The sequence below is a fragment of the Gymnoscopelus microlampas genome, assembly GCF_963454915.1.
Source record: "Gymnoscopelus microlampas genome assembly, chromosome: 4".
In the NCBI taxonomy this organism is placed as follows: domain Eukaryota; kingdom Metazoa; phylum Chordata; class Actinopteri; order Myctophiformes; family Myctophidae; genus Gymnoscopelus; species Gymnoscopelus microlampas.
In genome coordinates this window covers 39147635-39162173 of record NC_139941.1, presented here as the reverse complement: position 1 = coordinate 39162173, position 14539 = coordinate 39147635, and the positions used below count along the sequence as shown (strand labels likewise).

Here is a 14539-nt window from a genome sequence, read left to right as displayed (position 1 = left end):
TGACAGACAGGGAAGCAGACCATATGGAACACATTCTGACAGCTATTTACAGTATCAGCTATTATCAATACATGCCAGTTTATTATTGTAATACATAAGACATTAGAACAACATATCAAATATCAAGTTCAACCCATGAGTTCAACTCGCGTGGTTTTCCCTTTAACCAGTGGTGGAAAAGTAAGTAAGTAGGCTACACTTACTCAAGTACTGTACATAAGTCCAATTTTGAGGCATTTTTACTTTACTTGAGTATTTTCAGTTTTCAATACTTTTACTTCTACTCCACTACATCTCAGATAGAAATATTGTACTTTTACTCCAGTACAATTATTTGAAAACTTCAGTTACTAGTTACTTTGTAGATTTAGATTATTATTACAAAACATAGCTACATGAACCACTTCAACCCTATATACATTTTGGCCATTTGAAAATAGATGTGCTATTTGACAATAGATTTGTATACATTTGATTGAAAACGTGTGAAATGGGACATTCTGCATAATGTGTACTTTTACTTTTGTAAGTATATTTGAATACCAATACTTTTGTACTTTTACTTGAGTACATTTTGAATTCTGGACTTTTACTTGTAAACAGACTCTTTCTACATTGCAGTATTGATACCTCTAACCACTGCCTTTAACTGCGGCCACTGTTACGCAATACTCATCGTAACATAGCAACCAGAGGACGCTCAGTGGTTGTCTGGATACCTCTGCTGCTGCCATTTAAACAGTGGCAGGCTGCTGGCACATACCTCAGCACGAGTTGAAGAGAAGTCTACGCAGTGTTCAACAGGATATCTGTCTGGAAAACATGAAAAAGCTTTGTATATGTGAGATATGTAACTGTGGGTATGTATGTGTCATATTCTTCCTATGCTGATTAATGTCATGTCATGTTTTTGTTTTTTCAGATTTATCATAGGTGTTGTCTTGCCTTGTATATTGGCAGACATAATGTCAGATTTAGCAGCCTATTATTTCATGCAGGCAAATAGCCCATCTGTATTATACAAATTATGATAACATTGACTGCAAAATGGATATGAAGTGTATGTAACAGAAATTGCTGCTTCTGCTGTGAACATTCTGAGTTTACTATCACAGCCATAAAGACACTCCTTGAGCAAAGACAAGGCTTGCCTTGGTTACCTGTACATCACAAACTGACAATCGCATGCCTGCCTGGTGAAGATAAGAGAATGCTGCAATTGTTTTTGTTGTTGTTTATGTTTGTGTTTAAACAGCATCGATATAGCCTTGGATCTGCTCCCAAAACCTGACAGTGGGTGACACGCCTTCAGAGCTACAGAAGATTCAAGCCACACATATTAGTCACTGTTTTTTCTTTTCTTTTCTTTTTCATTTCACCAGCCGCCACCGCTGCGCCCACAAGCCTACTGCCATCTATGACAAGGGGAATGGGAGCGCATGTGTGCTGACGGAGTATGTCGACAAATTTCCTGTCTATGGCATCTACAGCCCACGCCAGAGCATGAAACCAAAACAAGACCTGGATCATGCCAATAAAGGACGAATGGATGGAGAAACAACATTCAAGTAATTAAGCGCTTCAGCGCCTTCTGACAGACACGCACGGAACTTGAGATCATGAAACTTGAGATCTGCAATCTTCTGTAATCCCTTCTCTCTCTCTCTCTCTCTCTCTCTCTCTCTCTCTCTCTCTCTCTCTCACACACTCTCTCTTGTTCTCTCACTCTCTCTGGATAGGACAGACTTCATACCCCATGAGATAACACGACGCCCGCAACGCCAGCAAACAGAATATAAGCCTAATTCGGCAAAGATTGATCTAGAGACCACATACCATCAACACTTCAACCCTCATGACATCCAGCCCTTTGCCCCAGTCAGACCCAGACAGAGATCAAGTGCAATGAAGGGAAAACTAGACACCATCCCCACCTACAAAGGTTATACCTTTTAATTGAATGTTGGTTATTCTCACAGGAAACGGCTTTGGCATGTTGCACTGACAGAATTTCAGGAAACAGGTTCTATCAAATTGTCATTGACCGTATTAAAGTGAGGGGACGAAGTGAGCGTATGTCTTAACAGATGTTGTGTTCTTTTAAGATGACTTCAGGCACTGGGAGACGTGTAGGAGGGAGATGAGTAAACCTCCAGACATCTATCAGCCTCCTTCAGACAAGTTTGGGGGTACGACCACCTTTCAGGATGCTTTTATCCCCAAAGTTGTGGCTCCACGGGAGAGCTTTAAACCCTCCAACATCGTGAAGGCCTCCGAAATTCCCTTTGATGGTGTGACCTCGAACCAGTTGTCTTTCATCCCCCATCCAATTGGGTCGCGCTACATCAGGCCCCCAGATTTGTACAAGCCTAGCAGCGAGCCCCTCCTGGACCTCACTACACACCGCCAAGACTTCCAGGGTCTTCGTGGAGAGCTACCCCAAAGCTGCAAGCCTTGCCCTAACATGGTACTGTGCTCAATGCTGCGGTTGACATGCTGCCTAACAGGTGTGCAGTACTTTGATTCTTATAGTCTCCTCTCCTCTCATCTCATCTCCTCTCCTCCCTTCCCCTCTCCTCTCCTCTCCTCTCCTCCAGTATTCTGTTAATACACCTTTCCAAGGCAGCACGGAGAACAGGGACAAATTTAAGGTGTGGCCAGTCTCCTTGCCTCATGTCCGTAAGACAGATGAATATGTCAGTCCTACGGAGCACATGGACCTGAGTACCACCACCGCGGCAGCCTATGTCAGACACCAAATCCAGCCATTTATATCTGCCAGGCCATACTTAACTCCGAAGAGGTCCTCTGCTCCTTTCCAGGTAATAGTGGACCAGTCATCAATGTAAAAAAATCACTGAGTGAGAACTTCAATGAGTGCTCCATTGTTAAATCTGTGGATGTTTAGCAACTTTGGCAGAGGTTTGGGTTGTGTAGCCTTTCCATGATGTAACTAACTCCAAACATCTGCAACGTAATCTTCAGTAGTTGCTCCTAAGATTATAAATTGATGATCCACGGTCATCCACCACTGTGGAGTCTAGGGATCAATTCCACTGCGATGCATTAGGCTTACCAAGTGTCTGTACGTACACAAGTGGCTGTGTCTGGCACCTGTCAGTAGGGAGTGTTGAATGAGAGGAATAGGACGGAGCCAGTAGGGTACAATAGCAGTGGCAACACATATATGTGTGGGAAGTGTTAGTTGGCAAAATGACTAAATTGGGAGAAAAAGGGGTAGTAATAATTTGCTACTTTAAAATAGAAATAAGAATGGATGATCCAATATATTCTCCCCATTGACCTACATTGCACGGTCTCAGAGTCACACTTTTAGCACACAAATAAATGCAAACTATAGAGGTTCATAGCCTACCTGGAGCGCATGCTGTATTTCTGCTGGCCCCAGTTTATGATATCAGCCATCTATGATGTATCTAAGACATATGACTTCTTATTTGGCCATGAAAGTAAATGACTGGCATTTACTTTCATTATAAGATTAAAGTTAAATTAATATTTTCCTTTTTTTTTTTTTACATGTTTAGGAAAAAGTGCATTTGGCGCTGATAGGTCCAGCGGCAGACAAACATTAGCCCTGAACACAAAAAACAAGCAGACAGGGACATAAAGAACTCCCTTACCTTCGACTGGACAGCGATAACAAATTTGATTTGCTGTCCATTAAGAAAGTCAGCATTTACATTTACTCTTTGTAGATTTGTAGATTGAAAAGTATTATACACTGATGTTCTCTTTGTGCCTCTAGAGCGGCACGACCATGCGTGAGGACTTTCAACCCTGGTTGGCACACACAAGACAGCCTCTTGTTAAGATGAATGAAGAGATGCATAAAGCCAGTGGAAAGATGGAGGATCTCACCACATTCAGGGCACATATACCAATTACTCTTTACGCTTAAAAATAAATGTACCATATAAAAAGTAATGATGACCTCTCAAACTAGTAGAATTGTGTATGAAAACACAGTTAAATCACTGAGAATCTTCTGTTCTGTTTTGTTACGTTCTCCTCTCCTCTCCTCTCTTCTCTAGGCCCACTATACACCCCATGAACTGAGGCCTAACATCAGCTTTAAGCCAACTAACCAGCCCATGAGAGCAAGTGTTCCAATGGAAGGCTTTACCATGTATCGCACAGCGTTTACTCCAAAGAGGTTCTCCTTACCACACACACCACACCACATCACACACACTGACTAACACACCTTTGACCTTTTGAATGAAGTGTATCAGGCTAACTGTAGTTTGTATATTGTGTGTTGTTTCACAGGATCGCCGTGTGCCCTGCCAGCTATGAGTCACCCCCAGGCTATGTGTTTCAGGAGGCCGATGAGAGGGGACACAAGTTCTTCAGGAAGCTTTCATCCAAGCAGAATCACGTGGACAGTGTGGTCCCCATGCAGAAGGAAGTGGCAGTTCTGTAAATTAAAATGGGTTATACGATATTTCAAATTACACTCTTTTTAAATGGTCTCTAGTTTGTGACCATGCTCCACTCAGAGCATTAGAGGGTTATGTTTTAAGTTGAGTCTCACGTTTTGTCAGTGCTCCCTGGAGGTGAGCACTGACCCGCACTATTAATTTGACAGTGTAACTAAGCGATGGACATTATTTTGGGAAAGCATTAGCATTTATTCACTTTTTAACAAATCAACTTTTGACATTCAAATTACTACTAAATTAAGTTACTGCACTAAATCAGACCTTTCTTTTGCTTTAAAAATTGTTTACAAGCTTCCACCACTTTCTTTGCAGTATCAGTATGTGCCATGTGCAATAAAAATTGTACTTTATCAAGTATTTCTTGTCAAATGGTTGATGACATTTTCATGTAATAGGCTGTGACTGATGATACAGAACTTGTCTCCAATTTACAAGCTCTGAAATGAATCCAGGTCATGCAATCTCTCTATTAAACAGCCCTCCCAGATCATTATCATTACCAACCAAATCAAACTCAATCCTAAACTTAACCATCAATAGAAAACATTTACAATTTTACAATTTGGGCATTTTAGCTCTCTCATCCAACGTGATTTACAAGATCGGAGTAAGTAGCATGAGCTGTAGTCATTAGTCAACAATGACAGGGTAAATGGTAAAAAAAAAAGAAGTGCTAAGTAAGTAGGCTAAGTAACTAGGATACCAAGCTAGAGTCTCAAAATGTGAGGTTTCAGAGATTTAGACTCCATGGAAACCAGGGACATGTGTTTATAAAACGCTGCCATATCTCTCATGAATATAGAACCATAGAAGCATGGGAGATGTTAAGGATATTTTATTAGTGGAACTATACATTTTTTAAGGGAAATTTGTGAAAGCTCCATCGTTTTTGTTATTTACATAAAAGAGAACGGGGAGAAGAAGAAGGGGGGGGGGGGGGGTAAGGGGAAGAGAGAGACAATTTATCTACATATTTATATACAAATAAGGGGCGACTGTTTCGAAAACAAGTCTGTAGACCAGAGGTCGGTAACCTTTTTGACAAGTGCCATGTTTTAGTTTTGTTTAGTTGCCAAGTTCAGAGTTTGAATGAATGTAGAATTATGTACAGGGTTTGCAAACAGTCTAGGGGACTTCATTTAATTGACTACATTTAAAAATATATTTTAAAAAAACTTTCACAATTATGCCAGTGTCAGTGCCAGTGATCACCCTCCCCTGTGCCAATGTTTGCACATTGCCTACCCTGACTGGCAGAGAGATAAATATACCGTCCCGGAAGCACCAATAGATGGCAGCACTGATTCCTCCGATTTACTTCGCCCAAAGATAGAACAACAGACCCACAAAGAAGAATGGCATGAACAAGGAAGAGAGCATATTTTACTGGAAAATCAGCGGACGCTCTCTTTAGTTTCTGTTTGTCTCTTGTTTCCCCCCCATTAACAAAGAACAGGACTCACATTAAAGCGTTTGTTCGCTAGATTCGCTCCGGTTACCATCTCGTTTTATTTGTTTCGGTAACGTGTTTAGTGTTTTGTTCGAGAAGACAAAACAAACAGAAGGTACAGCTGTTCCTGGGGGGGGGCTAACAGTTGGGCTAGCTGGCTAAGCTAACAACAATACAGCAGCAGCAGCAGGCCTGAAGAGACCACAGAGACACTAACGGTTCATCGTCCAGAAGAATCCATATTCCTTCAATATTTACAGTCAATACAGTAGGTGACAACGGACACATAATCTGTATCTACGTGCTACATCCTGTCCTTAATCCCATAGGTTAGCTCCTAGTTAGGACCTGTACTGTCTGTCTGGCTGAGAGGGGATTTTATTTAAGACTCTCGTTAATAAACGCCTGGTGTTACACCGTCAGGACGGCATTACAACAGACTAATACACGAAGTGTGCGACTATGTACGCGCCGCCGCCGGGTCCCAGTGCTCCTGGAGGAGGCCGCAGGAGGAGAGGAGCCACCTCCCTGCCCAAGCAGCCTGAGCGGAGCCTGGCGTCGGCCCTGCCGGGAGCCCTGTCCATCACCGCCCTCTGCACGGCCCTGGCCGAGCCGGCCTGGCTCAGGGTCCACGGCGGGACCTGTCCCAGGCAGGAGCTGGGGGTGGCGGACGTCCTGGGGTACATCGATCCAAAGCTTCTGGACGGTTAGTAGTAACAATAATATTATATACATTCAAGTGTGAAAATACATAGCATTGGATCAAGACTGTCATAGATGTATTCGATCGAGTCTTACTTATACTTTTGTATCTATCATAGATACGAAAATAAAAGTCAGACTTGATCAAATACATCTTTCTATGATAGTCTTTGATCCAAGGCTAGAAAATACCTAGCCGCAGGCAACTCTCAGAGATGCTATAATGCAATCCAGCATCTAGAGTTGCGCAATACCAACCCTTAACAGGCCATACACCCAAACAGAAAAGTCCTATCTGATTGTATTAAACGACGGTAAACTCACCAACATTGCAGCTGTACGGAAAGCTTGGATTATCCTCTTTGTATCTGTCAGGTTTTCCAACAAGCCCTTCCAAACTCAAACACTTACAAAAATAATCACCTGCATGGAATGTATTGACAGTGAGTAGCTCATAACATGTCTAGGGTGGATTTCTATTAAACAAAAACTTGACAGATACAAAGAGGATAATCCAAGCTTTCCGTACAGCTGCAATGTTGGTGAGTTTAATGTCATTTAATACATTTGGTAGGACTTTTCTGTTTAAGGGTTGGTATTTCAACTCTAGATGCCAGATTGATAGTATTATAGCATCTGAGAGTTGCGTGCGGGGAAGTTGCCCATCGTTGGGATTGCCAACTACCTGAAATTCAAATAAGGGACACCCAGCCAGGCGTCCCTTATTTCCAAGGAAAGTAAGGGACCCCCAGAAAAAGGTCAATTCAAATCTCACTGTCTGTATACATGTTTTGTACATTGTATAAACGACCTTATTGTAGTATATGTATATGAGCTGTTTGAACTTGTAAGATCAGATGTGTGTCGTTGATTGATTCCCAAAAAGAGGAACAAAGTGTGTCCCTTGTTTCTGTATTTCAAGGGACGGTTGGCCTACCCGTAGTCAATGAAATAACACGTGTAAGCAGCTTAATTTTTTAATACCGTGGCTTGATGTTGTTCTACTGTTTTCTAGACTACTGTGTAAACCCCCAGACCATCTTGCTGCTGCGGGTCATTGCTGCATTCTGTTTCCTGGGCATCCTGTGCAGTCTGACTGCATTCCTGTTGGATGTGTTCGGACCTAAGCATCCTGCCCTCAAGATCACGCGGAGATACGCGTTTGCACACATTCTCACAGGTATGATTCTGTCTTACTTCAGTGGTGTACAGTACACGTATTTATGACTGGAAGGAAAGAAGGATCTATTGCTTCCTGTGGGGAAATTCAGGTGTTGTAGCAACAACAGCACTAAATGAAACACAGGTACAGGTGAGAGTAGGGAGATAAGTATATAGTATATAAATAAATATACTAGCATCTGACCCTAGCATCTACACTTGGTTTGCCTGTGTTAAAATAATGTATATTCGTATAAGTGTAATGTAGAAGAATCGATCACCAGTAAATGTATACATGAATCTAAATGCTAAGAAGAGTGTGGATATTAGTCCGATATCTACAGTCTCAGCCTTCAGCAGTTAAAGTATCTGGATAATAAACTGTACAGTCTACCAACAGTGAATATGAGTAAATATACAGTCTTGCAAACAATTACCAGTAAGCGTTTATTTTTATTTTATTTTATTTATTTTTATTTTATTTTATTTTTTTATTATATTTACAACAGTAATCCTTGGCAGACATCTGTAATGGTTATGTTGTACATATAAAAATAATGTTCGCACACCGGTAGAAAAAACACCACTGTTTTGTATTGCTGTCAACGTTTCGATCCAATGATCTTCATCAGGAATTAATACTTTTCTGCCGCTGAAAAAACGTACGTCTCCTTGTTTGAAAACCAATCCTGATAACGTCCCAATATGAAGCACTGCCCTCAGTCTTTGCAGTGGTTCTGCAATACATGTTTTTTATTTTGTTTAAAAGCTCAGAATAGTTTCCACACACATTCTCATTAACAAAGGCTGTCACCCTTTTCTATGAGTCTGAGAGTGCAACACAAAAGATACCCAGCAACATTTATATTCACAAGAATAGTGCAGCTTTACATCAGGGTGAACCATGGCCAAAATAATAAAGTAGCTGTGATGAATGCGCAGTGGTGGAAAGTAACTAAGTACATTTACTTAAGTACTGTACTTAAGTACAATTTTGAGGTATTTGTACTTTACTTGAGTATTTCCAATTTCCAATACTTTTACTTCTACTCCACTACATCTCAGAGGCAAATATTGTAGTTTTACTCCACTACAATTACTTCAAAACTTTAGTTACTAGTTACTTTTCAGATATGAATTATGATATTATGAAACATACATTAACCACTTTAGCCCTATTTTATACCTAGGCTATTTGAAAATAGCAGATCTACAAGCTCACAACGCGTCGCTTTGCGACGCGTTGTGAGCTTGTAGATCGGCTATTTTCAAACATTTTTGTACTTTTACTTTTGGTACTTTAAGTACATTTTGATGCCAATACTTCTGTACTTTTACTCAAGTAAATTTAGAATTCCGGACTTTTACTTGTAACAGAGTACTTATACAGTGCAGTATTGATACTTTTACTTAAGTAAAACATTTGAGTACTTTTTCCACCACTGTGAATGCGCTACCTGAACGCCGCTAGAAAACGAGAACAAAACGGTCATTAGCTAGTAGCTACATAACTGTACCATGCTTATGAGTTAAATTCTTCCACCATATCAGCCAACACATTATTAACAGTTTTTTTTCCCCCCTGTCTGTTTCTGCATATCAACAGTGCTGCAGTGTGCCACAGTGATAGGCTTCTGTTACTGGGCCTCGGAGCTCATATTATCTCTACAGCAGCAACACAAAAAGTACCACGGCTCCCTCATATACGTCACATTCGCCATCAGCTTCTACCTGGTGGCGGGGGCCGGCGGGGCCTCTATCCTCGCCACGGCCGCCAATCTTCTGCGCCACTACCCCACAGAGGAGGAAGAGCAGGCACTAGAGCTGCTCTCGGAGATGGAGGAGAGCAGCGAAACGTATCCTGCTGATTATGACATTGCCAATCAGTTTCAGCCGCCACCTGCATACACACCCTAAATTGTAGCCTTTGTTTTAATCGCTCTTAACTCACGCTTCCCTATGAGCACTGCTACTGGCGTCATCAACAAAATGTGTACACATAAAGGTATGTGACTTTCTATCCAGTGGATATCTCTGCAAATACTCTTCCTTTCCATACTGAACACAATGTGTACAACGAGCGCATATACCTTGATTGTTGGTGCTTGGGTGCATGAACGCTTTCTTTAGTGGCGGCAGAGATTTGGGAGTTGATTATTACTTTCACCACTGAAGCTTCTAGTGATGCATGTAAATGGCTCTTAGGATTTGATCCTTACATGTAAAAGCAAGCAAACCTATGGGGGTGCTGTTTGAACATGATTTATTGCAAGTAATTGAAGGAATGGTGTAGATGCCACGTCCTGATCAATGCCAAATTTTGAACAAACTTGGGTTGTCGACAGTGTGCCATTGGCAGTTGTAATAGCCCTCGTCGGACATGGATGGAATACTTCATTCTTTGAATCTGTCAATACGCTTTCATTTTGTACATGATTTGACTTTTTGAAACGTCACCAATGTATAAATACACTGAAGATTGTTTTAGACATTTCATTTTTTATATACATCATATAAAAATGGACCGTTATTTATTAACTGGTTGTCCCTAGTTCTGTTTGTCTTCCTTTTAATTTGTTTGGTGTGTAGACATGTTTCTTTATCCCCTTTTGTATCACATATTTGAGATGGCACTGGGAAATCAAGACTAATCACATAATTTTCAACAGGTTTCAAATCATGGTGTGTCGTATATGTTTTGCTATAGCATTATGGAGGTTGACATCCATAGAGAAAAAAGTGTTTTACATAAAGGCAGCATTTAGTGGAATAAATATCCACACACAACTCTACCACATAATTTCTTCTCGTCATGTGTCCCATCTGTTTGACAAATCTTATTTGTATTCTGTTTTTACCTACTGTGGCTGTACAATTATGTTTTCTATGCATGAGTTTCCCTTTGTTACATTTTAATCCTTTTGGCAGAATCCTACATGAATGAATGCTGGATGGGACATACCAGCCCAGGATTAAAATTGTGATTGATATTGTAGTGAAACTAGTAGGTAATATATTGTTCTGTTGTTTATGCCATATCCACATTTTGTTTCTCAATCTGTTGCTGTCCTACTTTCTTTGGTATGTGAAAATGTTGTGTAAAATATTGTTGATTGTTTATACATAATGATGGTCATAATAAAAAAAGAAATGCCCAGCCTCGCCCCTGATTTGTGACTTTGAAATTCAGCAATGAGAAATCTCCTGTTATTAGTGTATATACTGATAACAATTGTATAGACGCCACATGGTGTTAAAGCAAGAGCCTTGCATAATAATGGACTTTAAGGGTGCCTTCACACCTTGATGCTAGGGGATGTGTTATTGGGTACAAAAAAATATGTCCCTTATATTGCATGTAATCTAGGTCCTCAGACGAGCCCTCCATCGTCGCTTCCAGTCATCCCGGTTCTCCATACATCTGGCCAGTTCATAGGTACTTTGTGCTCCTGCATCATTCTAGAGTACATCCACGTATGTTGGTGTGGGACGTCCTCGTGACCCGTGTGTTGGCTCTCACAGCACCAATTTTCTGGCTGGCAGCTCTTGATGCCTTTGGCAGTGTCCTGCTAGTGTCATTCTCCTGGCTGCAATTTTCTCGCTCACCCTTGGTATTCCCTCGTACAGGATCTAAATGTTCTATGATATAATGTTGCGGCCTTCAAGAGGTCGGATGTGCTACTATACTCTTTGATCCTAATTATTGGATACAAAGACACCACTTCCACTGATGCATGTAAATGGAACCTATCCCATAAAAACACTGTTGACACTTTGTTTCAATTTCTGTTCTTCCCAAAGCAAATATGTACAAATATCGTGGTAAGCTGTCACTTTGGTTACTGTTTGTTATCTCTTAATGTCAAGGCCTTTAGGAGAAGAAGGTAAAACATCCGCTAAAGCTCTCAAAACGTATTTTATTTAATGGAGCAATGTTTCGACCTTATAGGTCTTCATCAGGCAAATATTTGCTTGATGAAGGACATAAGGTCGAAACGTTGCGCCATTAAATAAAATAAGGGAGGCATCCCTTATTTTTGAGGCCTTGAGTCCCAAGACTCAAGGCCCAAAAGAGAAATTTGATGTCTCCGCGGGAGTAATTGGTTCGACTCAAGACTTTATTGGGTCTTGAGTCGAACCAATTACTTAATATTTTGGACACAGCTGGTTTCTGCCCGACAGCACAGATATACAGTACTACTGTCAGGACTTGACTGTGACAAACATATTTCCCTGTGTGATTATGAATATGTAGGGGAAGAAAACTGATTATTTGTATTGATAATTTATCATTTGTATATAAACGAAATGAGATTATTCTAATGATGCTTAATCTCTAAATATATTATTTTGTGACAGTGTGAATACCAGACTGGTACATTTTTGTATTTAACTGAATAAATTGTTCAGTTTGATTACAAATCATATTTATAGCCTTATACAGTTTCCATACTGTTAGCTGATACAATAAGATGTTCCCTTAATTGTGTCTTGTGTCTCTTTGTGATTACAGTTGGTTGATGACCAATTATTGTATTTAGTCATGTTTAATTCTTGGTTATTACTCCATCAATTGTTCTGTTTTTGTTGCTTAATCATTTTAAATAACGGTCACCTTATTTTAACTGAAGCGTTTGTTGTTCCCTTCAGGTTGTTGTGTTGACATCCGTCACATCTTAAATAAACAGCTTTTAAAAAGAAGTTTCGTGTATGTGTGTTTGGGGTATGTTTGATTGAGTGTTTAACCCTCTTTTTGGACAGACTGACTAAAAAGACTAAAAACTGCTGTTTGGACGCCATCTAGTGTCCATCAGCAGACACTACATCTGTCTGAGGATATGGGTGTAAAATGTATTTCAGATCTCCCGGTGGAAAAGTGACGCATGTGCTTACAGCAAATATGAAAAAAGTTTATCTAGAAAGTGGACTAAACAAGCTCATATTGATGTGTGGTTTTAAATAGACAATTTATTCAAATATGTAAATTGTCTCATTAAGTATACACGATTTAAACTACAAGAAGAATCACATATCAGCTGAATGTCCAACATGTTTTATTATTATTTTTACTCATGCAAATTGAGAATAGATGGACTTTTACTTAACAGAGTATTTATATTATCCCTACTTTTACTATAACAAGTTTATAATTTGTTTATAATAATTTAAGTTAATATAAAAGTTTGAATATAAGCTACTTCTTCCACCACTCGCCTACTATCACAGGAAGAGTGTGTGTGTGTGTGTGTGTGTGTGTGTGTGTGTGTGTGTGTGTGTGTGTGTGTGCGTGCGTGTGTGCGCGCGCGCTCACATTTTTTACTCACATTTTTTACTTATTAAGTATCAATACTGCAATGTAGAAATACTCTGTAATTGCGGAATTCAACATTTACGAGTACAAAAGTATTCGTATTAAAATATACTTAAGTACTGAAAGTAATTAAGTACTCATTTTGCAGAATGTCCCATTTCACAATCAAAAATGCTTTGAAAATAGCTATTTTCATAGGGCTGAAATGGTTAATGTATGTTTTGTAATAATAATAAACATTTACAAAGTAACTAGTAACTAATGTTTTTCTTAGTGGAGTAAAAGTACAATATTTGCCTCTGAGATGTAGTGGAGTAAAAGTTTTGGAAATTGGAAATACAAACACCTCAAAATTGTACTTAAGTACGTACAGTACTTGAGTAAATGTACTTAGTTACTTTACACCACTGCATCCTCCACACAGCAGTAGATGATTTAGTGCTGATGATGACTTGAAAGCAGTCTGGGGATCAATTCACTCTGCAGGGTGAAGATCCGGTTGGAAAACGGAAACGGAAATGATATCTACACGTACGTGTTCAACACACCGGATCCAGTAGGCGGGGCTCTAGACCGGATGTGAATATGGGTTGAAATTGGACGCAGGCGCACCACGGCTGACGGCTGGTTCCAACAGTTTGTTTGTAGCGTGCCACGCTGCTCTGAAGGTAAAACTGATGTTTGATTTATATCAACATGACACGTTTTTATCCACCGATATTTAACACCATTATTATCTAAGCATTCGAGGTGTTCTAGGACTGAAGTATTATGACACCAAAATTGACATAAATATGAAATATTGTGTTTTACAACCGAGGGAGAAAATTACATCAAACTAGTCATTTTATCGAGTCTGACTTTTACCTCATAGATATGCAAATAAGTCAAAAGTGATAAAATACTTCTATATTAGTCTTGATCCAAGGCTATTGCATCAAACAAACATTTGTTCCAAATGATCACAACTAAATTGTCACCCAAAGTTTAAACCTGGCTTAAACCATCTCGGTGGGACCTCACACCTTTCATCATGATTTGTGTGCGAGGGGAACTCATTTGAAACAAGCTCAGTGCTTTTATGAGTCTTCCAGTTTAGTAGACCTTGTATTGTGAATTTGTACTTATTAAACTCATGAAAATGTGTCCACGACCCATTATTGAGTCCTCCCGATCCATAACTGGGAAACAGTGGACCAGGGTCCATTTGTTGCCTTAAATGTATGAGGTTCTTTTGAAATATGAGAACTTTTTATTTCTGTAAATGTTTTATTTAAAAAAAATGTAGGAAACTAAAAGGAAAAAGAGGAAGATTTATAGACGGAGATTAAGAAAATCTATTTTTGTTTTATTTGTTTCATGATCATAAAGTGATCCAAGTGCTCAAAGTGAAAAGTGCAGCAACACACATTTAGGTCATAGGACCATCGTCAGTGCTATATCATCAGA

General features: G+C 39.7%; 2 protein-coding genes across 2 annotated transcripts; both read left to right on the top strand.

Annotated features, from left to right (window-relative positions):
• Positions 1–753: 753 nt before the first annotated feature.
• On the top strand, positions 754–4776 carry saxo2 (stabilizer of axonemal microtubules 2). The gene is made up of 8 exons (XM_084054895.1): positions 754–860; positions 1383–1568; positions 1740–1942; positions 2106–2467; positions 2598–2822; positions 3770–3892; positions 4056–4177; positions 4294–4776. Exons 1-8 carry the CDS (start codon positions 823–825, stop codon positions 4445–4447), a joined length of 1413 nt encoding a protein of 470 aa, XP_083911021.1. The 5' UTR covers positions 754–822; the 3' UTR covers positions 4448–4776.
• Positions 4777–5822: 1046 nt separating this feature from the next.
• On the top strand, positions 5823–10937 carry tmem127 (transmembrane protein 127). Its single transcript, XM_084054306.1, has 3 exons — positions 5823–6622; positions 7634–7798; positions 9386–10937. Exons 1-3 carry the CDS (start codon positions 6379–6381, stop codon positions 9694–9696), a joined length of 720 nt encoding a protein of 239 aa, XP_083910432.1. The 5' UTR covers positions 5823–6378; the 3' UTR covers positions 9697–10937.
• Positions 10938–14539: the final 3602 nt, after the last annotated feature.

Bases quoted from the DNA above. Each gene is read 5' to 3' on its own strand.
- saxo2 (XM_084054895.1), top strand. From the start codon at position 823: ATGAAAAAGCTTTGTATATGTGAGATATGTAACTGTGG. The intron at 861-1,382 runs GTATGTATGTGT...TCATTTCACCAG, and splicing joins TGTGAGATATGTAACTGTGG to CCGCCACCGCTGCGCCCACA. The intron at 2,468-2,597 runs GTACTGTGCTCA...CCTCTCCTCCAG, and splicing joins GCAAGCCTTGCCCTAACATG to TATTCTGTTAATACACCTTT.
- tmem127 (XM_084054306.1), top strand. From the start codon at position 6,379: ATGTACGCGCCGCCGCCGGGTCCCAGTGCTCCTGGAGGAGGCCGCAGG. The intron at 6,623-7,633 runs GTTAGTAGTAAC...ACTGTTTTCTAG, and splicing joins CGATCCAAAGCTTCTGGACG to ACTACTGTGTAAACCCCCAG. The intron at 7,799-9,385 runs GTATGATTCTGT...GCATATCAACAG, and splicing joins GTTTGCACACATTCTCACAG to TGCTGCAGTGTGCCACAGTG.